The 25260-nt window shown below is 42.8% G+C and overlaps 1 protein-coding gene across 1 annotated transcript in view; it reads right to left on the bottom strand.

The window, feature by feature from the left end:
* LOC106579325 (proto-oncogene Wnt-3-like) overlaps nt 1–24131 on the bottom strand; it is a 30030-nt gene extending 5899 nt beyond the window's left edge. The window contains exons 1-2 of the mRNA XM_014159145.3: nt 23742–24131; nt 3315–3556 (exon numbers count right to left, since the gene is read on the bottom strand). Of these exons, the coding sequence (XP_014014620.1) occupies nt 3315–3556; nt 23742–23821 (322 nt within the window). The 5' untranslated portion in view covers nt 23822–24131. The remainder of the gene's footprint in view (nt 1–3314; nt 3557–23741) is intronic.
* Nucleotides 24132–25260: the final 1129 nt, after the last annotated feature.

Here is a 25260-nt window from a genome sequence, read left to right as displayed (position 1 = left end):
AGATGGCTACATGAGACATGTCCCCTATCTGTGGCATCACCATATTGTGGCTGGTGTCAGTAGTGCCTAATGCTCAGTGAGATCTCAGTGACCTTCTGTCATCCCTGAGGTGTGCTGTTTTGCATTGGAAAGTGTTTCAGGAATGTCGTCCCCCCCTCTCCTCCCCCTGTCAGAGCCCACAGGGCCTCTAGGTAGAAACCGAGCAGTGCGTCTGCTTTGCTCCGTGTTTGTGCTGAGAGATGGAGTTACGCCTCCTTTGAACGGAACAACTTATTATGTAACCAGACACCATTGTTTCACAATCGCAGCACACTTACTGTGTGCTGAGGGCTTACCCATTTCTCTACTGCACCACCTCGCACTGCACACACACAGGCAGGGACACACACACAGAGGGTATGGGGAGGGCCCACTCTGCAATCGAGCCACTGTTAAAGCATCTAGGGAGGCCTAGCCTCTCTAAAACTGACTGCAGTTAGTAGTGTTCTCTACTAAACACCTGCAGGGAAGTTAGTTATTCTACAGTGTAAGTCAATCTACAAGTCTTTGTAGTGTTAATTTGCATTAAACAGAGAGAAACATACTTGAAAAAAGTTGTCGTTTCGGTCGCTAGGGGACATTTAACACGCTCATAAAGTTAATTAGCGCTCAACCTTTCATGACGTTATTTTTTGTATTTAAGCCTTTGTTTGATTGAAACCTTTATGCGAATGGCTGAATAGAGTCACAGTTCATAATAGGGTGAGAGGTCATATGGCTGCTCTGATGGGAAATTCTGGGAAGTGGAAATGTAATACAGTCACTGAACTAACACTAAACATCACCCCTGTTATCTACATGACAACATGTCTCACACAATATCCAATCAGGTGATACATCTTGTAAATATATGGTCACAAAACCATGATTAAAGACATTTTCCAAAGTGCCCACAATCAAAAATGTTTTCCAGTGTGCTTCATTCTAGGTAAACAGCGCTAAAAGCGTAATTTTTGTGCTAAAAGCTCAATGTTTGTTTGATTGGATCACACACACCTCTGGTTGGGAGGCGAGCGGGAGTCCCAGCTAGCCCTGGCAAGCCATGCTGGGCTGTCCACAACAGGGGCCTGTGAGCTGTGGGCCCCGGGAGCTCTGGCTGTCAGCCAAGGCTGCGCTGCTCCTGCTACCTGCTGGGCCCATCAATCCGCCTTTGTTTCCCTTGTGTCACACTAGATTACCCACACAAAGGGCCCAGCGACTCGCGCCCCTGCAGCCCCGCTCTGCCCAGAGTTGGCAATCCCTAAACTCCCCCCCTCCAACACCCTCTCTCCACCACCACCCTGAAACCCCATCCTCCACTACCACCATCACCGCCACTTTGCACCCTCAACCCCCCCATTTTCCGCCTGTAGCCACCACCATAAACACCATAGTGGTTAAGGTGGTGGTGGACTGGTATAGCCACCCTGGTCTGGGACCCCCTCCCTCGTCAACCCCATGCTGTCACTCCCGACTCAGGCTGCCCCCCCCCTCCCTCGCCAGCACCCCCTGCCTTCCTTCCACCTCACCCCAACATGCCGGCCTAGGGTAGGTTGGGAGATTCCCTTTCAGCCTGTTTTCATGACAGAGTCAAAAGGGCGTGTGAATGGGGCGCCCGTGGGAGCCGGGCTGTGTGAGGCGAGCACTGGTCTTCAGGCACAGTAGGGGTTGCGCTGAGCCCTCCAGCCCCTTTCTATTGCATGTAATCTCATTTGGCCTTCCCGCTCCCTTTTTTAAAATGTATTTTTAGGAGAGCGATGGAGGTTCACACTGCCCATTCCTGCCCAGATCCCTTTCCCTCTGACACGCAGGCTAATTAATATCCAATCAGCAGCCTCAGTCCGCAACACAAAGACCCATCTTCATCATTAGGTATTTAAAGGCCTACTCCGAGCACCCCAGGTTCTGTTTTCTTAGTGCGTTCTGTGTTTTTCTATCAGATGGTTTAAAGCACCCAGTCAGTCTTAAGACCGTTGATGATTAGTATTCACTGTGAAAAGCCTGGCAGATGATCTCCAGTGTATTAACTGTGACAACTGTGTATCAACTGTAATTGTGTGAGCTAATCTTGAGAGATTTACAACACTAACTAACTTTCATGTGCGAAAACATCAAGGTTGGGAAGCTCAGAAGAAGACTGAGCACACAGACTCAAAAGACAAATGTGATGTTGAAGGTAGCGAGATGGATGGACGTCAAATAATCTGTCAGTGCTTGTACCGGCGCTCCTTTCTCACTGCAGTAATAAAGGTGTATATTACTGTAATTACCCTGCGGGTCATTTGTCAGTAGGAGCATGTGGAACAGGCAGTGCTCAGCAGCAGAGCAATGGGTTCTTCTATCCCTATGTCAGTTTACGGTACTTACCTCACATTTGTTTACACACCTTGTTTCCCATTTTCTCACTGATATGCAGTGGTGTAAAGTACTTAAGTAAAAATACTTTAAAGTAGTACTTAAGTAGGTTTTTGGGGTTCTGTACTTTACTATTTATATTTTTGACAGCTTTTACATTCCTAAAGAAAAGAATGTACTTTCTACTCCATACATTTTCCCTGACACTCAAAAGTACTTGTTACATTTTGAATGTTTAGCAGGACAGGAAAGTTGTTCAATTCACGCACTTAAAGAGAACATCCCTGGTCATCCCTACTGCCTCTTATCTGGCAGACTCACTAAACACAAATGCTTGTTTGTAAATTATGTCTGAGTGTTGGAGTGTGCCCCAGGATATCTGTAAATTAAAACAACAAGAAAATAGTGCCGTCTGGTTTGCTTAATATAAGGAACATGAAATTATTTATACTTTTACTTTTGATACTTTAGTATATTTTAGCAATTACATTTAATTTTGATACTTAAGTATATTTAAAACCAAATACTTTTAGACTTTTACTCAAGTAGTAATTTTCTGGGTGACTTTCACTTTTACTTGAGTCCTTTTCTATTAAGCTATCTTTACTTTTACTCAAGTATGACAATTGGGTACTTTTTCCACTACTGCTGATATGTCCCTTTAATGTTTTTATCACCGCTATGAGAAAAAGTAGTTTCCTCATAGAACCTGCAATCCCCTGTTGAAGTCAGATTAGCTCATCTTTTACTGAGGAGTCAAATTCCATGGTTGTTGTACATCAATTCGTTTTTGAAATTTTTTATATGGTACTTGGCTGTAATTCATGTATCCCAAAGATATCTCAGTTACATCCCTCATATGAATACCTCACTGGCAGTAGAGAGGAAGGAGTATATTTGTATTCTTCAAACAAACAATCCTGTTACAGTAGGAGGCCTACCTTTGTCCAGCACGGGCCCAAAGATGGCCAGGTTGTCCTTGATGGTGGTGCAGTTCCAGCGGCGCCCCCTAAACTGGTGCTGGCACTCTTGGATGCCCAGCTTCACGCCCTCGGCCACACTGGGCATGATCTCGATGTAGTTGCGACAGAAGCGCAGCTGCTTGGGCACCAGGCCGGGGATAGAGCCACACAGGATGGGTTGGGAGCCCAGAGACGAGTACTGCTGCCCCAAGGCTAGGGACCTGCAACACAGGGAGAGGGAAGGACGGGGGAGTGTGTCATGTACCTGCCCATCCAGACCTACAGTATATTACTGTCTAGTCTAACGCCTACCCTACACAGTCTGTCAGTCTCTCTGTATCTCCATTCAGCTTTCTAACGAGAAGCCATCTATAGGATCTGCTGCCATTGAGTATAGAGGGCCCTCCCTGAACTCACTGCCTCAATGGCAGGGAGGGTTATATATGCCAGGGAGGCCCTCCACAGAGGCATATTGTTCAAAGAAAGAAAGCAGATTGCCTCTCGATATACAAAATGCAACTTTTTATCCCATTGGTTTTAATATATTCTGTGCTCAGAGTTGCTTTTGCAGTAGGTGGGGTTGATTATTGTTTCTCTGTGGCGGTTGGGTTGACTCGGTGAGTGTTTTATTGGCTGCATGAGTGCTTAATGCAGTTGCACTTACAGAAGCTAATAGCCCCTCTTTAAGAAAGGGATATGACCTATTAGTATTGACTTTTCAAAGTGCTCCCTCTTGTTAGCCCCCGCAGATCCTGATGATCTGAAAGATAACACACGCTAATCTGTCTGTTAGTTTCTCCTCTAGATAAGACACACACATGCTCAATTCTGTTATTAGCCTAATTTCTGGCTTTCCAATTGACGATATGTGGTGTGTGTGTGTGTGTGTGTGTGTGTGTGTGTGTGTGTGTGTGTGTGTGTGTGTGTGTGTGTGTGTGTGTGTGTGTGTGTGTGTGTGGGGGGGCTGTGTGTGTGTGTGTGTGTGTGTGTGTGTGTGTGTGTGTGTGTGTGTGTGTGTGTGTGTGTGTGTGTGTGTGTGTGTATGCAGTTAAGTGTGTGCCATGTGTCGTATTGGACATATGTCATTCCTGAAACTCCCTGTGCCTCACCAGCGGGCTGGCAAAGATGTGCCTAAACATGGATTAATCACCACAACGAGACAGCCCAGATCAGCCAGGGATGCCAGAAACCATTATAGTTTCATCGAGGTAATTAACTTTAATTACCTGCTTTTTGTCCTTAGATAAGGGAAGGAGAGGAAAAGGTGATGTTTGCTATGTCCATGTTTTAACATGCTTACTGTGATGACAGGCTCAAACAAAACTGCACCTTCTAGAAGATGCTATGTTTGCCATAAAGTAGTTATGAGATTTTGAGGTTTTATTGTTTATTTATTTGCAAGTGTATGCCACTTTTATAAACATGCCCTTACCTACCTATGCGAAGTGGCACAATCCACCATGCACCACAACGCATTGCTGCAGATATTAAGTCCTGTAAGCTAAATTGACAGTACTATAATTTAGCAGTAGCTTCTCTCAAGAGACAGAGCATTCATGATCCTTATCTGTTTCATGATATTGTACTGTACTGATTTTTTCACAAGCATACAGAGAGACACAGAGACAGAGAGAGAGACACAGAGAGAGAGAGAGAGAGACAGAGACACAGAGAGAGAGAGAGAGACAGAGAGAGAGAGACAGAGAGAGAGAGAGAGAGAGAGAGAGAGAGCGAGAGAGAGAGACAGAGAGAGAGAGACAGAGAGAGAGAGACAGAGAGAGAGAGACAGAGAGAGAGAGACAGAGAGAGAGAGAGACAGAGAAACAGAGAGACAGAGAGAGAGGAGAGAGAGAGAGAGAGAGAGAGAGAGAGAGAGACAGAGAGAGAGAGAGAGAGAATCATGGGGAACAATCGGTGCTGATCAGATCAGAGCTCCACCCGGGAAGACCTCAGGCCAGCCGCAGGGTGCAACTCTATCACGGCAGCCACTGACTCTGAAAGATGAGCGCGCTGCTGCAACCCACCCCGACACAAAAGCCAAGCCATTGAAGTCAGAGGGAAAAGTTCACAGCTCATGTACGCTTTGCTTTCTCTCCCAGCCACAACCCCCAACCACCGCCTTCCTCACACTTTTGCTTTTTGATCTCCTTAGGAACACAGGTGAGCATTGTTACAGCAGGCTCCCAGGTTTCACTGCTTGCCAATGGGGCTTACACACTGAGACAGCAGGCTGAATGGCTTGGCTAGTACTGCAGCTAAGCTGATGGAACATGTGAGACTGTCATCACTGCCTGGCCTGCCACATGTTCATCTTGCACTAACTTACCAATAATGTTCAGAAAGATCATGCAATTTCTGGACTAAATACAGATGGAGGGAAGACAAGCGACTAGTTCAACATCTATTGCAGTGAGCAGTCCTATCTCAAAAGATTCAAATATGCCAGGTAAAGCTAAAGTCATTTCACCTGCATTCACCCAGGCTTCAGACCTCTAACTCATTTCAATGCTGAGTTTTGTTATTTTAAACACACACGAAATGTGTTCGTATTCATAAATATCTGTCGGCCCAATAACAATATCCCAATAATATCAACTGAATAAATAGTTCCATAACATTTCATGTTCCCTTGCACAAAAATAGAACTCTGATTTATGTGCTAGTAATTAGAGAGCGGTCATTTTTTATCTATCCATCTTTTTCTGTTATCAATTAATCTAAGGCCATGTTTACTCAGGCATGAGGGAAGACCTTATAAACTCATCTGCCAATCCCAGAAATGCCACTGAGTTCAAGTGTTGCTGACTTCACTCTGTCTGGAGTGACTGAGTGACTAAGTTGCGTAATTACAGTCTGCCAGCTGTGCTACTGCCCATTAATCTCCCAACCTGCCATGGGGCGGACCTGAGTTGATGCCCTGGCCCTGCATGGAGCTGCCTGCCGTGGTGGAGCCCATCCCTGGCACCACATAGCCAATCGGCTCGCCCTGCCTCCTTCTGGTACGTTTGCTGCTGACGCACCAGTTTTGGAGGCGACGTGTGGATGTCTGATGAAGTCAATTACTTAACCGCACGAGGGCTTTCTTGTGGACTTAGCGTGTTTAGACTACACGCTGAGGCTCTGCGTCCTCTTTTATTTTGTTTGTAAAGGATGAGCCTCACTTGGTCTGTAATGGACTGACGAGATGAAAGCAAGGGGTGTCTTTGGCTAGGTGCTAATGACAGTCTTAGATCTGAGAGGAAGCCTGTGGGTGCCAGGCATATCACACACACACACACACACACACACAGAGCGCTGTGCGTATATCACGCTGAGCCAGTCGGCTTCGCCTCGCTTCTTGGAAGCCATGAGCGATGTGTCTCAACCAAGTGGGAGAGGAGCACAGAAGCAGCAGGGCGTGGGCCGAGGGAGGCAGAATGCCGGGGGAATCCGCTCTAGGGGAGTAGACAGAGGAGCAGAAACTGCTTGGCAGGTGCATGCCTAGGCAGGTCTGTGACTGTGGGGCCTCCTCTGGCCCTGTGGGGGATTAGTACTGCTGGTTGGGGGGTTTCTCAGTATCAAAAGCAACTCGACGTGAGCATATGGGCCACTGGAAACCACAGACACGAAGAAGAGGAGACAAAGGGATTTCACCACAAAGTGTAAAACGGTTGAAATTCAGGACATATCTCTCAAGGCTATTTTCACAGGGGCAAAGCCTCTGAAGGTTGCGATTCTGCTCCATATGTCTTCTGTGAAGGTTTGCTTCACCACTCCCTTAGCTGCTTGAATAACCTTTGATTCAATCAGTATGTGTAGCTAGAATGTTTTGCAGCTATCTCTGTGGGAGGTCTACATCACAGGGGTCAAAATGTCATACCTGTCTAAGAGCAGACTTTCCCTTTGCCCAGAGGCACAGAAAACACTCTGCGACCCTCTGAACCACTTTAAGCATGACACCTGACCTCATTGCCTTGAGCTTGGTGGCCTGTAGGAGCAGTTTGAAGTTCATGACCAGCTAGGCTTCCTATCCTATCATCACTTTAACCTCCAGTCATGCATTCAGCTCAACACCAGTCAAGGACAATTACCTCAAATGTGTAGCCCTCTTAATCTCTCCAATAGTATAAAGCCAATGTCAACTGTAACATGTGCAATCACTCAGTTGTATTAGGCCTATAGGCTTACTTTGTAAAGTGAGTGGGCATATTCCTGAAAATGATATCCCTATGTCAGTGCTGTTATACCATGTTGACAACTTTTTTCCTTCAATAGGCCTAGGGTACAATTCATCCCATTCTCTATCATTTGAATGTAGCCATGTGAAGGGGATAACTAGGCAAGCTATCTCAATTCACCAATATTGTTGTCAGTTTGTCATCCATCTATCCAGTAATAGGCCTATAAAAGAACAGGACACTGTTTTAAATTTCTTCAGTCATTATATTAGTCGACACATTTGAATTATTTAGGATTTCCAATAAAGCTTTATATTTGTGTTGTTAATTAAAGTCACTGCTGAACTCACCATTTTGTTGGAGCCCTCATCACGAGGAACACTTCGGGTACTAGACTTGTGGTTGCTTGGTCCATTATTGCTTGTTTACTTGTTGACGTAAATAGCCTACACGTTTTTCACGCACAGAAAATGCCAGTCAAGTTGTCAACTAGTTAACATATCTTCCGCCAACATGGCGCCACATTTTGACTTTCACCATTTGTATTTTGCTAACTTTAATTTCGGCGTGTAAAGGTTTACCAAACATATATGCTATCAAAGAATGTCGCCACTATGTGATAGCGCGCTATAGCAGTAAAACAGCCACGTGCTGTTCCTTTTCTTCCCGCGCTTTGTTACCGATCGTACTCTTCTCACATGATGTCGCCTACACTAAAATACACCACAAGTTGTAACTTTTGGCAATGAAAAGTTACCAGGTAAGATCCATGCAATGTTACAGGGTTGGGGATTCGGTTTTCAATTAATATATGGACAATTTAATTCCTGAATCTATGCTAATGCATGTCTGGTCTCAGGCAAGGATAGGCTAGCCTAGGCTACTCACACATGCTACACACATGCAACAATTAAGATTTTGAATGGAGAGCAGAAATGATGCCCTACAAGCTGTCAAACTCACTTTAGCTTGAGTAAAGTGCAGGTAGGCTAGGCTACTTAACTGCAGTAAACAACATTTCCAGGAGGGGTATTGCTAATGTCTTCTGACTGAGTTGCAATCCGCAAAAATGCAATGTTTGCCCATGGCACTATGACCATAATGGGGTCTAGGAAGAGAGGGCAAAACAGATAGGGAGAGAAGGATTAGAGAGAACCAGCCTGTCACAATCCATCCCTCTATGCATTATTCCCCAGGCACTGTTCAAAGCTCCATGGAAAATAGGGTGGTGTGTGCTTGTGCAGCGGGAGGGCGCAGAGGGGATGGCTCTGTTGCTACTTGTACTCAAAGGCTTCACTCCTATCATGCCATGCATTTAGGTGCACACATGGCTACTCTGTCATAGTTACTGTACAGTGCTTTTTCTGCATAGAAAAGTAAGTAACAACAGTAAAAAATTAAATAAATAATAAATAAACATAATTTACGTGACGTTTAAACGTTATTAGTGTAAACTTAAACGACTACAATCAGATATAAAGTATGTAGAAAAGGGCAATTCCACAGTAACAGAAATACGCTGAGACTCAGATTTTTCACTTTTAAATTATGCCAAACAAAAACCATTGATTGCAAAATTAAACAAACCATACAACTCTATGCACAAAGACTACTTTGAACAATTTCCATTCAGAATTTTACAAAAACTCATTTAGTGGAAGCACTGTGCAGAAACAAATTTGGTAACAGAATTTCTGTAAAAATCTCCCTCGGGTTTTATGCAACAACGTTTTCCATGTATATGCTCTGAATTAAGATTACAAGATGTCTGCAAAAAGAATGGGGTGTCAGCTATGATATGACACCTTGAGTTTGAAAAAATCTATTTTGGTTATTGAACTACAGTAAGTGAAGTGGATTAACACCCGGTAACGGAATTACGGTAACATAATTAAATGACGGGTCCCTGATCTGTACTATACTAAAATGCATAATTATGAATGTCATTCTCTTCATAGTGATGTATCCGGAATAGGTACACAAAAGGTAGAAACATGTAATAACCTCCTTTGCATGTTTGGGTATTATTCTACTCACTGGCTATTATTCTAATGAGCTCTGTCCCCAAACAATACCAAATTTGGTTGGTCTGGACCGGACAAATCTGTACCAGTCATAGACGTCTATGTTTCAAAAGTTTGGGCATCACAGTACAGTACAGTTTATTTGTTTATTTGGATCTCCATTAGTTTTGCAGATGCAGCAGCTACTCTTCCTGGGGTCCACAAAAAACACAAACATGAAAAGTAACAAAACACTGATACACTGATAGACAAGGAGTGTCATACAAATATAAAATACAACGATATACAAACAATGCAACTAAAACATTATACAAACAATACAACAAAAATAATGTGTTAGAGTGTGTCTGTGTGCGTGTCTGTTTTGAGCCAGCTGCAGCTTTCTTTCTTTGAAGCACTTGACCATTTTAATGGACAGTAATCAAGAAGGGACAAGACCAGCGCTAGTACAGTTCATTTTCGTGTAAAAAAAACACAACATATATTTTAATAACAGACATACCCCTCCCCATCTTCACAACAACTTTGTCAATATGGTTTGACCATGATAATTGACCGTTCAATGATATACCTAGGAGTTTAGGTTTCTCAACTTGCTTAATGGTCACACCCTTTATGTACAACTCAAGTTAAGGTTTAGGTTTTAGAGAATGTTTTGAACCAAATACAATGCTTTTAGTTTTAGATGTATCTAAGACCATTTTATTCATAATCACCCATTCTGATAGACTGTAACTCCTTATTTAGCATTTCAGTGAGCTCACTGGCTTTGGGTGCTGACATGTGGAGTCATCTGTACACAGTCATTCTAGCTTCATGTAAGACCAGTGGCAAATCATTTGTAAAAATAGAGAAGAGTAAAGGCCCAAGGCAACTGCCCTGAGGGACACCACAGAGAAGCTTCCATTGAATAATATTCTCTGGGTTGTATTGGTTAAATAACTCTCCAACAATGTGATGAGTTTTTTTTAACAACAATTTATTATCAATAACATCAAAAGCTGCACTGAAATCTAAGAATACAGCTCCAACTATCAAATATATTATCAATTTATTTTAATCAATCATCAGTCAGTGCAGTACAAGTTTAGTGCCCTTCTCTATATGCATGCTGAAAGTCAGTAGTTGTTCTCTGAAAATTAACATTGTATTTGGTCAAACACAATCCTCTCCATCAGTTTACTAAGAACAGACACACACACTCCTTTAGGCTTTTGTTAAAGATGACGCAAATAGGGGTGGCAATACAGTCTGCTATCATTCTCAATAGTTTCTATGCCTGGTGGCTTATTATTATTATTATTGATGGACAACAATAGTTTTTCCACCTCTCCCACACTAACTTGACAAAATTCTAAACCGTGATCCTTCTCTTTCGTTATTAGATATTTAATACAAAAATAAACAATATATACAAAAGTATGTGGACACCCCTTCAAATTTGTGTATTCTGCTATTTCAGCCAAAGGTGTATTGCTGACTGGTGTATAAAATCGAGCACACAGCCGTGCAATCTCCATAGAACAAACATTGACAGTAGAATGGCCTTACAGTGACTTTCTACGTGGCACCGTCATAGGATGCCACCTTTCCAACAAGTCAGTTCTTCAAATTTCTGCCCTGCTAGAGGCACCAGCCAACTGTAAGTGCCGTTATTGCGAAGTGGAAACATCTAGGAGCAACAACGGCTCAGCTGCGAAGTGGTAGGCCACACAAGCTCACAGAACGGGACTGCCGAGTGCTGAAGCGCATAGCGCGTAAAAATCGTCTGTCCTTGGTTGCAACACGCAGTACTGAGTTCCAAACTACCTTTGGAAGCAACATCAGCAACTGGTCATCGGGAGCTTCATGAAATCAACACGCGCAATGCCAAGTATCGACTAGAGTGGTGTAAAGCTTGCCACCATTGGACTCTGGAGCAGTGGAAATGCGTTCTCTGGAGTGATGAATCACGCTTCACCATCTAGTAGTCCGACTGACTAATCTGGGTTTAGTGTATGCCAGGAGAACGCTACCTGCCCCCAGCATATAATGACCTTCTAGATGATTCTGTGCTTCCAAGGCCCTTTCCTGTTTCAGCATGACAATGCCCCCATGCAAAGTGAGGTCCATACAGAAATGGTTTGTCCAGATCAGTGCGAAGACTTGACTGGCCTGCACAGAGCCCTGACGTCAACCCCATCTAAAATCTTTGGGATGAATTGGACCGCCGACTGCGAGCCAGGCCTAATCGCCAACATCAGTGCCCAACCTCACTAATGCTCTTGTGGCTGAATTGAAGCAAGTTCCCGAAGCAATGTTCCAACATTTAGTGGAAAGCCTTCCCAGAAGAGTGGAGGCTGTTATAGCAGCAAAGGGGGGACCAACTCATTAATGCCCATGGTTTTGGAATGAGATGTTCAACAAGCATGTGTCCACATACTTTTGGTCATGTAGTGTAGCTTCAAGAGCTTTGTCCAAATACTGAGGGCAGATTTAAACAGCAACAAACAGCAGGGATTTAGACAGCCGCCAGCCCAGGATAATCCGCGGTCCCAGCCACAAGGGCTAACCGCGATATGGCCTGTGTTCAAGCTTTTAAGGAAACGTTGCTAGCTGGATAGCTAGTTAACAGCTAGGCTAGCTGCTACGCCCAGCAGCTCTTCAAACTTTTGGTTGGCAGGATCCCTGGACAGATATAGCGGTCCCAGCAACTGAGGCTACCCTCGTCGCGGGATCCAAATTCAAAAGGTAGCTAGTAACCAAACTTTTTCATAGAACACTTTTTCAGAGACTTTCAAAAGTACTGTACTGTATTGTATTGACCTATACTCTACTTTTCTTTACTGTACTGTACTGTACTGTACTGTGCTGTTCAAACTTGTGAAATAGACGTCTATGATTGGTTCAAATTTGGACTGACCCAATTTCAACTATTTTTCAATGTCCATGGACGTCCAGTGTCGTTCGGTGCTCAGTGGGGGAGTGGGCTGGTTACAGTGAATGGAAAGAGAGGGAGCTCATGGGTAGGTGTCAGTAAGAGCCGGGAGAAATGACATTAACTGGAGAGAGTGAGAAGAGAGACAGGGAGAGAGAGAGGGAGGGGTTGTCCAGACTGTTTTCACACTCTTGCTTTGACCACCTAGCGACAGAAAAAGAAAGAAAATGGTTATGAGCTGAACCTAACAGTATGCCAGTGGAAAGGAGAACAGTAGCAGGTGACCCAATTGTGTTGTGTGACTACTATGAATTCCCATTGTAGCCAATTCAGTTGTAGTCATTCTTTTACAGATTTGTTTGGTCGTTCTGTTACATACTTAATAAATCATAAACCAAATTGTTATCTGTAAAAACACTATAACTAATTGATAAGTCTACATTTACTTGTTACTTTTGTGAACTTTCATTGTCTTCCCTCCTCATGAGAGAAATTAGAAAATATTGATGTGTTTTGATGTATTTCTAATGCCTTTTAAGACTTTTTCTGATAGATGTTCCTTTTCCAAAACCTTTGTTTATTTCTAATTTGTCAGATGGAAAATGGTTGTAATGTATATACAGTATGTCTTAATTTCTCAAACATGTAGACTTTGCTTTCATTTGACACCAAATTTGATGTGCTCCTATGAACGTCACATGTTAGTGCTCTTGTTTTTTTTCTCTCAAAGAAACGCACAAAATATAATAATTATTATTATTATAATGGACCTATCTATTTTTAAATAAGATATTCTTTGAGACCAAACAATCACAAAAAATAAAAGCTATGCATTCAGGAGTATTTTTGTCATGGCATGGGGCCCCTCATTGATTTTGTTGTTTGAGTCACTCAGGTATAAGCCATGGCAAAATGTGTAGAATTTCAGGAAGTTAGCTTTAAAACTGCAAATGTTTTCTCAGCCTCATGGCAAAATGTGTAGAATTGTAGGAAGCCAGCTTTAAAATGGTAAAAAATGTATCTCCATGGCAAAATGTGTAGAATTTCAGGAAATTAGCTGTAAGACAGCAAATTGTGTCTCTGCGGCCAAGAGGAGAGCCTCTAAAATGTTCAATCGTTGACCACGCCATTGGCCACCCCCACCGTCACATCCACCACCTAAACCCAATTTTTATCCTGAAAAAAACCCTGCTGTGGGCTAAATTGCTGTCTTATAATTCAACTGAATGTTCAGTGAAACTACTGTACCATAACTAGGCTTGTTGTAGCCTCAGCCACTGCATTATCCTGCTTGTTGAGTGTGTTGACTGGCTACTTCATAAAACAGATAACAGCCTGCTGAAAATTTGGCAGATGCTGATATACCAATCTTTTCACTCATATCACATTTAATTTCATTTCAATGTGATGACTGAGTGTACCTTGTTTGTTTGCATAGAACACTCAGTCTCAACCACCCCTACACATAATGTAACCCGTTGATTATGACTTCCTGATAGATCTGTGTTGTAGGAGAGAAGTGGGATTCATTTAAGATTTCTCCACCACACATTTGCATAGGGATAGTTGTTGATGAATGACAGTTGGAAAAGATACCGGGACACCTTGCAATCATGATTCCCATTTGCAGTCCCATTTGCGTGCGATAGTTGTCTTATCAATCACACCAAGATGAAACTCAGACTCCAGACTGTTCTGTCTATAGGAACGCTCTCTACAATGAAGTGCTATCAAACTTTATTCTAGCTCTATGTTGACATCACAAGTTGTCAGATTTACCCTGGGGGTCTGTGCTAAATGAGGCCTCATGCACTCAGGATGCACACCAAAACATTGCCATCGGAATCTCAATTATAATCCAACCACAGAATCCACAGGAGAGACAAAGACACTCTGAAGAGAGTGTAAGTGGGGCACAGGAAGTTGTCGGCTTCGCCCCCAGGATGGGACTTTTCCTGGCGGAGGCTGGAATGCACAGCTCCTGTCTGTGTTGTTGTGTTCTGTTTTTCTTTGGCACACTTTTGATTTGTAGTCCAACAGCTCTGGGCTAATCAGATAAAAAATGACAGGACCCCTGCAAATTTTTCCGAACTGTTTTTTTTCTTCCTTCAAACCCTTCATCCCTCTCTCCCTTCATCCCTCTCTCCCTTCATCCCTCTCTCCCTCACTCTTGTTCTCCCTCCTTCTATACTTTGAGAGCGAGTGCAAAGCTGGGACAGGGAGCCCCTGCAGTCAGAACAGAGGAGAACAGGGAGCTGGGGTGTAAACTTGTGAACCTGCCTGTCAGGAAGCGACACTGAGTGTGAGAGCCGTGCAGCAGTGGGGAGCGTACAGAAATGGTCTGGGGAGCAGACAGAACACTCTGACTGACTGTGTTTAACTCAGTGCAGCAGTGCCAGTCATAGTGGAAGTAGCTCTCTTTCTTTCTTTCTTTCTTTCTTTCTTTCTTTCTTTCTTTCTTTCTTTCTTTCTTTCTTTCTTTCTTTCTTTCTTTCTTTCTTTCTTTCTTTTGTTCGTTCTTTCGTTCTCTTGTTCTTTCATTCTCTCGTTTTTTAGTTCTCTCGTTCTCTCTCTCTTGCTTGCTCTGTCTCACTCTGTATGTCAGAGCACAGACACAACTGAAACTGTTCAGATAGAAAACAGCATGGCCTGTTTACAAAGTGTTTGTATGAACCATCCAAAGGAAACAGTAGTAATCGGTGACTGCCCTGGCTTTACCTCTCCTAGCATTGTGAGACAGTGCCAACTCGTTTTGATTTACATTTGGTTGAATTGTCAACATGAAATCAACCAAAAATATCACCTTGTCATTTGATTAAGGTTAAAACTTGGGTGAAAAAAATTACAACATTTTTGCAAATCCAATCAGATTTCCATGTTGATTAAAAGTCATCAAATAGAATTTGTGGCTTGAAATGACATGGAAACAACATTGATTCAACATAACATTTATTGAATTACACTACATGACCAAAAGTATGTGGACACCTGCTCGTCAAACATCTCATTCCAAAGTAAAAAAAAAATAAAAATCATCAAATCAAATGTTATTTGTCACATTCGCCAAATACAACAACCTTACCATGAAATGCTTACTTACAAGCCCTTAACTAACAATGCCGTTTTAAGAAAATGAGTTAAGAAAATATTTACTGACTGAATGAACTAAAGAAAAAAATTGCTAAAAAATGACAAAAACAAAGTTACACAATAAAATAACAATATGGAGGCTATATACAGGGGTGTACCAGTACCGAGTCAATGTGTGGGGTACTGGTTAGTCAAGATAATTTGTACATGTAGGTAGGGGTAAAGTGACTATGCATAGATAATTAACATTGAGGAGCATCAGTGTAAAAACCATGGTGGGGGGGGTGTTAGTGCAAATAGTCTGGGTGGCCATTTGATTAACTGTTCACCAGTCTTATGGCTTGGAAGGTAGAAGCTGTTAAGGAGCATTTTGGACCTAGACTTGGCGCTCCAGTACCGCTTGCCATGCGGTAGCAGAGAGAACAGTCTATGACTTGGGTGACTGGAGTCTTTGACAATTTTTTGGGCCTTCGTCTGACACACCTAGTATATAGGTCCTGGATGGCAGGAAGCTTGGCCCCAGTGATGTACTGGACTGTACGCACTACCCTCTGTAGTGCCTTACGGTCGGTTGCCGAGCAGTTGCCATACCTGGCGGTGATGCAAGTCATGAGCATTAATATGGAGTTTGTACCCCTTTGCTGCTATAACAGCTTCCACTCTTTTGGGAAGGCTTTCCCACTAGATGTTGGAACATTGCTACGGGGATTTACTGTACATTCCAATTCATCCCAAAGGTGTTCAATGGGGTGGAGGTCAGGGCTCTGTGCAGGCCACACCGATCTCGACAGACCATTTCTGTATGGGCCTCACTTTGGGCAAGGGGGCATTGTCATGCTGAAACAGGAAAGGGTCTTCCCCAAACTGTTGCCACAAAGTTGGAAGCACAGAATCATCTAGAATGTCATTGTATGCTGTAGTGCTAAGATTTCCCTTCACTGGAACTAAGGGGCCTAGCCCGAACCATGAAAAACAGTCTCAGACAATCCTCCTCCACCAAACTTTACAGTAGGCACTGTGCATTGGGGCAGGTAGTGTTCTCCTGGCATCCGCCAAACCCAGATTAGTCTGTCGGACTGCCAGATGGTGAAGCGTGATTCATCACTCCAGAGAATGTGTTTCCACTGCTCCAGAGTCCAATGATGGCAAGCTTTACACCACTCCAGCCGACGCTTGGCATTGCGCATGGTGATCTTAGGCTTGTGTGAGGCTGCTCGGCCATGGAAACCCATTTCATGATACTCCTGACGAACAGTTCTTGTGCTAACGTTGCTTCGAGAGGCAGTTTGAAAGTCGGTAGTGAGTGTTGCAACCGAGGCCAGAGGATTTTTATGCGTTACGCGCTTCTGCACTCGTCGGTCCCGTTCTGTGAGCTTGTGTGGCCTACCACTTCGAAGCTGAGCCGCTGTTGCTCCTAGATGTTTCCACTGCACTTACAGTTGACTGGGGCAGCTCTAGCAGGGCAGAAACGAACTGACTTGGAAAGGTGGCATCCTATGACGGTGCCACGTTGAAAGTCACTTAGCTCTTCAGTAAGGCCATTCTACTGCCAGTGTTTGTCTATGGAGATTGCATGGCTGTGTGGTCAAGTTTATACACCTGTCAGCAACAGGTGTTGCTGAAATAGCCGAATCCACTCATTTGAAGGGGTGTCCACATACTTTTGTATATATATAGTGTATCTGGAATCTTGAACCTGAGACATAACCTTGGAAGGTTTGACTATAATTAAGCATTTAGGGTGCACAGGTGTGACCAATACTAATTAGTCACCAGACTGTGCCTGTCTAAAGGTTGCTTCTTGTTCATGATTAGCTACTGCCCAGTATATTTAAAAAAAAAGTAACCTTTATTTAACTAGGCAAGTCAGTTAAGAACAAATTCTTATTTGAAACCCTAACCCGGACGAGGCTGAGCCAATTGTGCGCCGCCCTATGGAACTCCCAAACATGGTCGGTTGTGATACAGCCTGGAATCAAACCAGGGTGTGTAGTGATGCCTCTAACACTGAGATGCAGTGCTTTAGACCGCTGCGCCACTCGGGAGCCCAGTAGCAGATTTTTAAACAGGAGCTATAAAAACGGGCAATTCTGGCCAATGAAGGTTTATACGGTGGTGTGTGTGTGGGTTTCCGTTTCAGAGTGAATGAGTTTGTTCCTTCCCTCTTTAACTTCCCTCTCTCCTTCTCTCTTTCCCTCTCTCCTTCTCTCTCTCCCTCTCTCCCTCCCTCTCTCCCTCTTTCTTAGTCCATGTGTGTGCCCCTGAGGACTCCTGTGCCTCTTGGTGTTTTGGCCTATTTTCCTTTGAGGAACTGTCCTGACCTGTGTTTTAACGCAGGTAATAGCTCTGCACTGTGGAACTTTGTCATCACATGTTCTTTGATGATATGCGGAGATTAGGAATCTCCTTTACTGCTTTGAACTACCAGCCTCCTTTGAACCTCTCTCCCAACCGTCTGGTTAGACTGGATAACGTCATGCCAGTGGTTTGTTTTGTAGAGCTGGACAGTCAGGTGTCAGGCTCTTTTTGTGTCAACTGAGTGTTAGCTCACTCGGATGACGTACATCGATTGCAATTCAAGCAGTTAGCTACTGTAGCTATCACTGTGGCAAAGGAACCACAGCACAATATAACCCAAACTGGGGCACAAATAGGGAACCTTATCCACCTGCTCAAGTGATGTAGGCTAGTCCAATATCTACTGTATAGAATGGAGGTTTGCCAAATCGGAAAATAAACTTGCTTTTCACATGGCACAGATCTCTGTCTGGCGACGTCACTATACTAGCCATAGATAATTCTCACAGGCATTAGGGATGTCTTTGACACCCGCCTGTATGGCAGCCGCTGCCATTGTTATGGAACCTTACCGGTCTTAATAATAACATTCTGAAAGGATTTCCCCTTTTCTTTCCCCTCCCTCTTATTGCACTGCTCAATATAATGTCTGAACATCCTTGATCTTTTCACACCAGGATTGCAGACGGAGGATTTTCTCGCACTGAGGATCATTAAAGTGATCCCTTCAGGGGGGAGGTCACAGTCACATAATGACATTCCAGAGACCCAGAGATGGACCCTAGAGCCCACATTTAAGCCACAAGAGTTGCCCTGCACATAGAGGGCAGGGGTGGCCAGGACAGGGCAGGACAGGGATGTGTATGGTAGTCATGCCTTAGAGAAGATTGACCATTTCATTTACTCTGCTACCCACATATCACAGAGGGAAACAGTGTTTAGACTTCACCTCTCTCTCTCTCTCTCTCTACCTAACCTTTTATATAGGGCCCGACTGATATGAGTTTTTGGGTTTGATTCTGATTTGTTGGGGGGCAAAATGTACCGATACCGATATATCTGCTGATATACTGTTTTACAGCAGGGAAAATTAAAAAGTGTAATTTTTTCCACACTGAATTCTCATACATTTCCATCCAAAAGAGCATTTGTCTTAAAACTTCTTCGGGATCGTGTCCCGTCCACGGGACGGTTGAGCTAACGTAGGCTAATGCAGTTAGCATTAGGTTGTAAGTAACAAGAAGATTTCCCAGGACATAGACATATCTGATGTTGGCAGAAAGCTTAAACTCTTGCTAATCTAACTGCACTGTACAATTTACAGTAGCTATTACAGTGATAGAATACCATGCTATTGTTTGAGGAGAGTGCACAGTTTTGAACATGAAAAGTTATTAATAAACAAATTAGGCACATTTGGGCAGTCTTGATACAACATTTTGAACAGAAATGCAATGAGTCATTGGATCAGTCTAAAACTTTGCACATACACTGCTGCCATCTAGTGGCCAAAATCTAAATTTCAGTGGGGCTGGAATAATACATTATGGCCTTTCTCTTGCATTTCAAAGATGATGGTACAAAAAAAATACAAAATAACGTTTTTTTTGTATTATCTTTTTACCATATCTATTGTGTTATATTCTCCTACATTTCCACAAAACTCAAAGTGTTTTCTTTCAAATGGTACAAGAATATGCATATCCTTGCTTCTAGGCCTGAGTTACAGGCAGTTAGATTTGGGTATGTCATTTTATGCGAAAATTGAAAAAAGGGGGTGGTTAATAACTATGCTTCAAATGTTGATTTCATACATTATGACAAAAATGACACATCACGAGAATGGCTGCAGTGTTCAGATCAGCATGAGATTCCCTTTTCTCATCCCATTTATTGAATATCGTTTATCGGTGGAGTTATCGGCCAATACCGATATAGTAATATTGGTGAACCGATATATTGGTCAGCTTTAGTTTTATACAATATCTATGTCACTGCCTTTCCTCTATCTACTTTCTGTACCTTCATCTTAACTTCCTTAGTGTATTATTTTATTATAGTAACACTTTGCTTTCACTACCAACAGACATGAGAATTACAGAATGTATGCTATGTTACATGGGAATGTACTTTATAATATGTTAACATCATATTTCTGCAATTTCCTGTGTTCCATGTCTGTGGTATTGACAAATGTCTTGTATTTGTCTGTCACGATTGAATCAAATAGATAGTTTTGGTGCTCCACATATCCCTACTCTAACCTGCAGGAAGTGGATTCCATGCATCTGACGTGATTATGCCGACTAGGGCGGTGTTGAAATTGGTGCTACCGGAGGCTACACTGATCTGCTGAAAACTGCATTTCACCAGAAGTCACCAGAAACTGGCATTAAAAGCTGAAGCAACAGCTCAGTCAGTTTGAATAGTAACATACAGTTTCCATAGGTGACATCCTCTCTCTGGTTCCATCTGTAACAGAACAGTGGCCATGATTACCAGAATATTAAGTGGGTAATAGTCTGCTGGATTTAAATGTTTAGCGGTTCTGTGGCAATGTTCTTTAACTACACCACAAATCTTTGTTCCACCAAGGTTGGTATTTGAAGAGTTTCTAATGGGTAAGACATGGGCGATGTGGAGTGTCGACATTCACTCATCATGGCCACTGTCTATAACATGAATACAAACAGAAATGGCTGAACTGGCTGACAGGTTAGCTTTAGCGCTTTCATTTAGGGATTACCTGTGTATACACCAAGCGTTGATGGTATTTTAACGTGTGATGGGCTCATCCTAAACTACTTATGATTTGTCAAGATCTTTTTAAGTTGCTGTTCTCATCATTCTACCATGATGACAAACACGTAGGCCTACTGTAGGTACAGTATAGTGTAGAATACAAAGTTGAAGCATATCAACCCTTTTTCTCCAATCACTTGTATTTGATTTGTATTTATTTGAGTTGTGCTGCACTATAGCATTATTTGATTCGAATACAGAAATAAAAAATTAGCAGGTCAGCATTTTTCACCACCAGTCTTGTTCTGGATGCAGCTCTGCAGAGTGGTCACTAACTGGCACAGCCACAAAGTCATCAAATCTGATTTTAAACCTAACCATAACCTTAACCCTAACATTAACCACACTGCTACCCTAATGCCTAACCCTTAACCTAAATTAAGACCAAAAAGCACATTTTTGATTTAATAACTTTTTACAATATAGCCAATTTTGACTTTGCAGCTGGCCTATCTAAGGGGAAATCGGTTAGTTCTGCCTCCAGGACAAGACTCATGACAATGAACGACAACAGGCGCAAAATTCTGTGAGAAAAGATTTTCATACATCCCAGTTGTATAGCCTGGCTAAAGACACCATACAGTATGGAAGCAGTACAGGGCTTTGCCACAATCTTTTCCAAAATACTTGATATTTAAGATGAGACTTGGGAGATGTACTATATTTATGTATAGCGTAAGAGGCGAGTAATAGAGATACTATACAAAGTAAAAAAACACAGATTTTTCTCCAAAAGCCACACATTTATATTAGAGATGGGCATCAGGCTGCCAAAACCTTTATCAGATGGCTCTAGTCTACCGAGTGGCGCAGCGGTCTCCCGAGTGGGCACACATCTCAGTGCAAGAGGTGTCACTACAGTCCCTGGTTCAAATCCAGACTGTATCACGTGATTGGGAGTCCCATAGGGCGGCGCACAATTGGCCCAGCGTCGTCCAGGTTTGGCCGGGGTAGGCCGTCATTGTAAATAAGAATTTGTTCTTAACTGACTAGTTAAAAAAAGGTTAAATAAAATACAGATCCCTCTTGGAACATACTGTTATCTTTTATCTGCTTTGATATCTTTACACATACTTTATTTTCTCTCACTAAGGAAACTCTTCTAGCTACCAAAAATGTTTGCATTTTAAAAAGGGGTCTATTTAAGTTACATTCTTGCGGGGGGGTGTATTTTGTGTGGCAGCTCCAGCTCCTCTCCAAACCCCCCCATTAGCTAGCTATTTCACTCTATCACCTCTTCCTCTATGCATATGTACATCTCCAGAGTTATTTATGCTCTGTTTTGTTTTCCACACCCCATCTTGTGATTGTGTGACTGGCTGCCAGGCATGGTGCAGTCAAAACTTCTTCTCCCCTCCCTTCCCCACTTGGCTGGATAATTTACGACCAAGTCATCGCCCTGAAGCTGAAAGGAGCCCTGGCTCGCTGAAACTTAGCACCCTCTCCCTTGATGCACCACGTCCCCATCTCGTTGTTTTATCCGCTCTTGGATGTGCTCGAAAACGTTCCACGACGACAGTGACAGCGCTCCATGACATCCATTCCTCAGCACCTGTCTGACCACCTGAAGCTATACAAGGCCATTTCATCTTTTCTCCCTCTCCACCTCCACCTCCCCCACCCTCCACTTCAAATGAGTTATCCAAATCAAAGGTGGTGCGCATTGTCTGGAGCTGAACATTACACCAGTGTCATGTAAGCTCCTGCAGAGAACAGCTGCAGGTAATTCAGACAGAGAATCCTGGTGTCTTTGTTATGTTGTGTGCTGAATCAAGGGAGTGGGTGTAAAGTCGTCCTGCCATTAACACTTCATCCCTGTGGCCTGTATGTTTGGCAGCTCCCCTCTCTGTAAATGAAACCAGAAGATGCTGGTGGTTTGGGCAGGACCGATGTGGGACCACATGCTAACTGGGCTACTAAAAGTGCAGTAGCTCTGACAAGTATTGTGTCGGGAGCCAAAGAAGCTTTGTCATACATCTACTCACAAATATCTCCAAAATAAAATACGTCATGTTACAAAAGAGCAAGGCCTATGAGGTCAGATGCATAAAGCTGAATTTCTAATGAGATGATCCTCTACATTTCATGTGAGGGTGCCAAACGGGTTCTGGAATATTTCAACAAAGACACATAAAGCCCTACAGAGCATAACCTGATTGTACCATGACACTAACAAACTCCCATAGACCTCGGCAATATTGCAATACTAATTTAATGACAAAGTATATGCTTAATCATTGTTTATATTAAGTATATTCAAATGTATTAAAACCATTTATGTATAAATTAGACCTGACACTGTGGCAGTCTCACAAATGTATTGATTTCATTGATTTGAAGAATTTCAAAATGACAGGGCTTTAAGTAATTTCAAACACCATTAATGGTACTAAACAGTTAACACTTTAGTTTGTGAATAACTCCCTCGAAACAAAACCAATAAAGAACATTCAGTTAACAATGAAGAGTTACACGGCATGATTGGGGGCCGGCGGCCAGAATGTAGAATATGGACCCACAATGGCAAACCAAAACAAAATGACGCTGACTTAAAAGGTCCTGATTGTATGACTCCAAATATAAAATTATAGTTTTATTTAACAAAATAAACTAAGTACTCATACATTTGGACTCACAAAATGTATGGTTGAGTTTATACAATTCTAGTTTTTCCTGAAGATGTTCAATGTTGTCATTGTCCTTGGAGGATGGAGACATTATCTAAACCAATAATTACACTAATTCCAACCGCTATTTAGAAACGCTCCAGGCCAATATTCAGAGACAATTTACATAGACAAGCCATCCATAGGCTCCTTTAAAAAATCCCTATAGATATTGAATAAGCTTCATGCTCAAAACTACAATTCCAACCTCCTTAGCATCTCAACATTTATCTAATAAGATAAATGGACCTTAGTGTAGAGGAAAAGAACGGCAAGCCTTTTCCGTTACACCAGTACTTGAGGTTAAGATTCTTTTGGACTGGGCTGGAGAACATTTTTCCACGCAGTCAACTGAAAGTGCACTGTATTCTGCCCTCTAAAAATGATCATTGACCAAAAGTCTCCCTATAGCAGCTCTAGGATTTGATGCTGAAACTCTAGATTGTACTCACCACCAGATGGGATAACCTCCAAGCACCCGCCAGCTGGACAACCACACACACATCATATATCCAACCAGGTACAAATCCATGAGGTATGCCTTGTGGTGATAGGAGTGGAAATGGATCAATACATAGAACGTCCAATGGGGAATGAAGAACAGACTTCCTGGAGGAGAAGCTTTAGCAAAAGCTTGATTGTTGAGGGAGGGGAATTTAAATGAAATTGAAGCAACAAAAAAAACCTCCTGTTTTCCCCCTTCTTTGAGTCGGGCCAGGGAAGTGTGTCTGGCTCCTTGTAGTTAAGAGAGTAAGTCTCTCTCTCTCACACATACACAAACGCACACACACACACGCTCCTACCCGTCCTCTCCTTCCCTCCCTCTCTGAGGTTCTTTCCTAAGGTAGATATCTTTTTCTCTCCACTTTTTTTTCTCCCTCAGGATGCCTCATCCACAGGCCCAATATTAAAGGGGGGGAGAAGACGAGCGAGGTTTGGAGATGTCAGCTGGCAAGCCAATCACAGAGGATGGCCTTAGGTTACGAAAAAAAATATTTGTTCCCGTCTGTCAATCACACACCACCCCCTGGTAATGTGAAAAAAAAGGAGAGAGAAAGAGGGAGGGCGAGAGGGAGGGAAAATGAGAGGGGAGGTATAGGGAGGGACAGAGGAAAAAGGTAAGAGTTCTTCTTATTCAATCTATTTCATCCATGATAATTCAATGCAAGCACTCCCTAAAGTGGCTGAGGATAGGTGAAAGGATGTAAGGCCTTCCTTTTCATGGAGGCTTTGGGATTGACAACGGAGAGGAGGGTATAAAGGGGAGGAAGTGTTGACTCCATTTTTAAGGGGTTGTGCCCCGACTAATTGATCCGGATATATGTGCATACAGTGCATCCACACACCCTTTCTCTGTCACGCACACAGGGGGACATTTACAGTGAATTTTCTAAATTGTTGTCCTCCCACACCGACAAGAGGACATAAAAGGAGACACAATAAAGCCATAAAACGTGGTGGTCGAGCCAGTCACTCAAGTTAATATGCTGTAGTGGGCCAAAGGTGACACATTTTACATCAATACCATTGTCATTTTGATGGGCTGTGGGGCAGGCAGTAGTCGGAGAGAGAGGAGGGAGAAGGGGGCACTATTTCTAGAGCTAACCCAAAGTCAATTTAGATGTTGGGAAACTGATTTGTGACCATAACAAACTTCACACTTTTGTTGAGTCACGGGGTTAAATGTTCTTTTATTTATATCAAGACATAAGGAAAAGTTTTATTTTCAACAAAGGCATATTGATGGACTGTACCACAACAGCAAAAACATAAATTAACCCATGAAAAGACTGCAGTATGTTAGCGGAAATTGATACATTTCTTATGTTTCCCCTATAGAGAGAAAATCTATTCTCGGTTGGACAGCTTGTTATTAGAGTTTTGCCAGTGTGTTGCATCGTGTGTTTAGAGAATGATGTCTAATGCTCTTAGTGGTTCCTCTATGTTCTTATGATTCTGTGTGTTCAGATG

Source organism: Salmo salar, chromosome 19 (assembly GCF_965601325.2).
Source record: "Salmo salar chromosome 19, fSalSal1, whole genome shotgun sequence".
NCBI lineage: Eukaryota > Metazoa > Chordata > Actinopteri > Salmoniformes > Salmonidae > Salmo > Salmo salar.
Note: the sequence above shows the minus strand (reverse complement) of the source record. Positions and strands in the feature narration are given on the sequence as shown.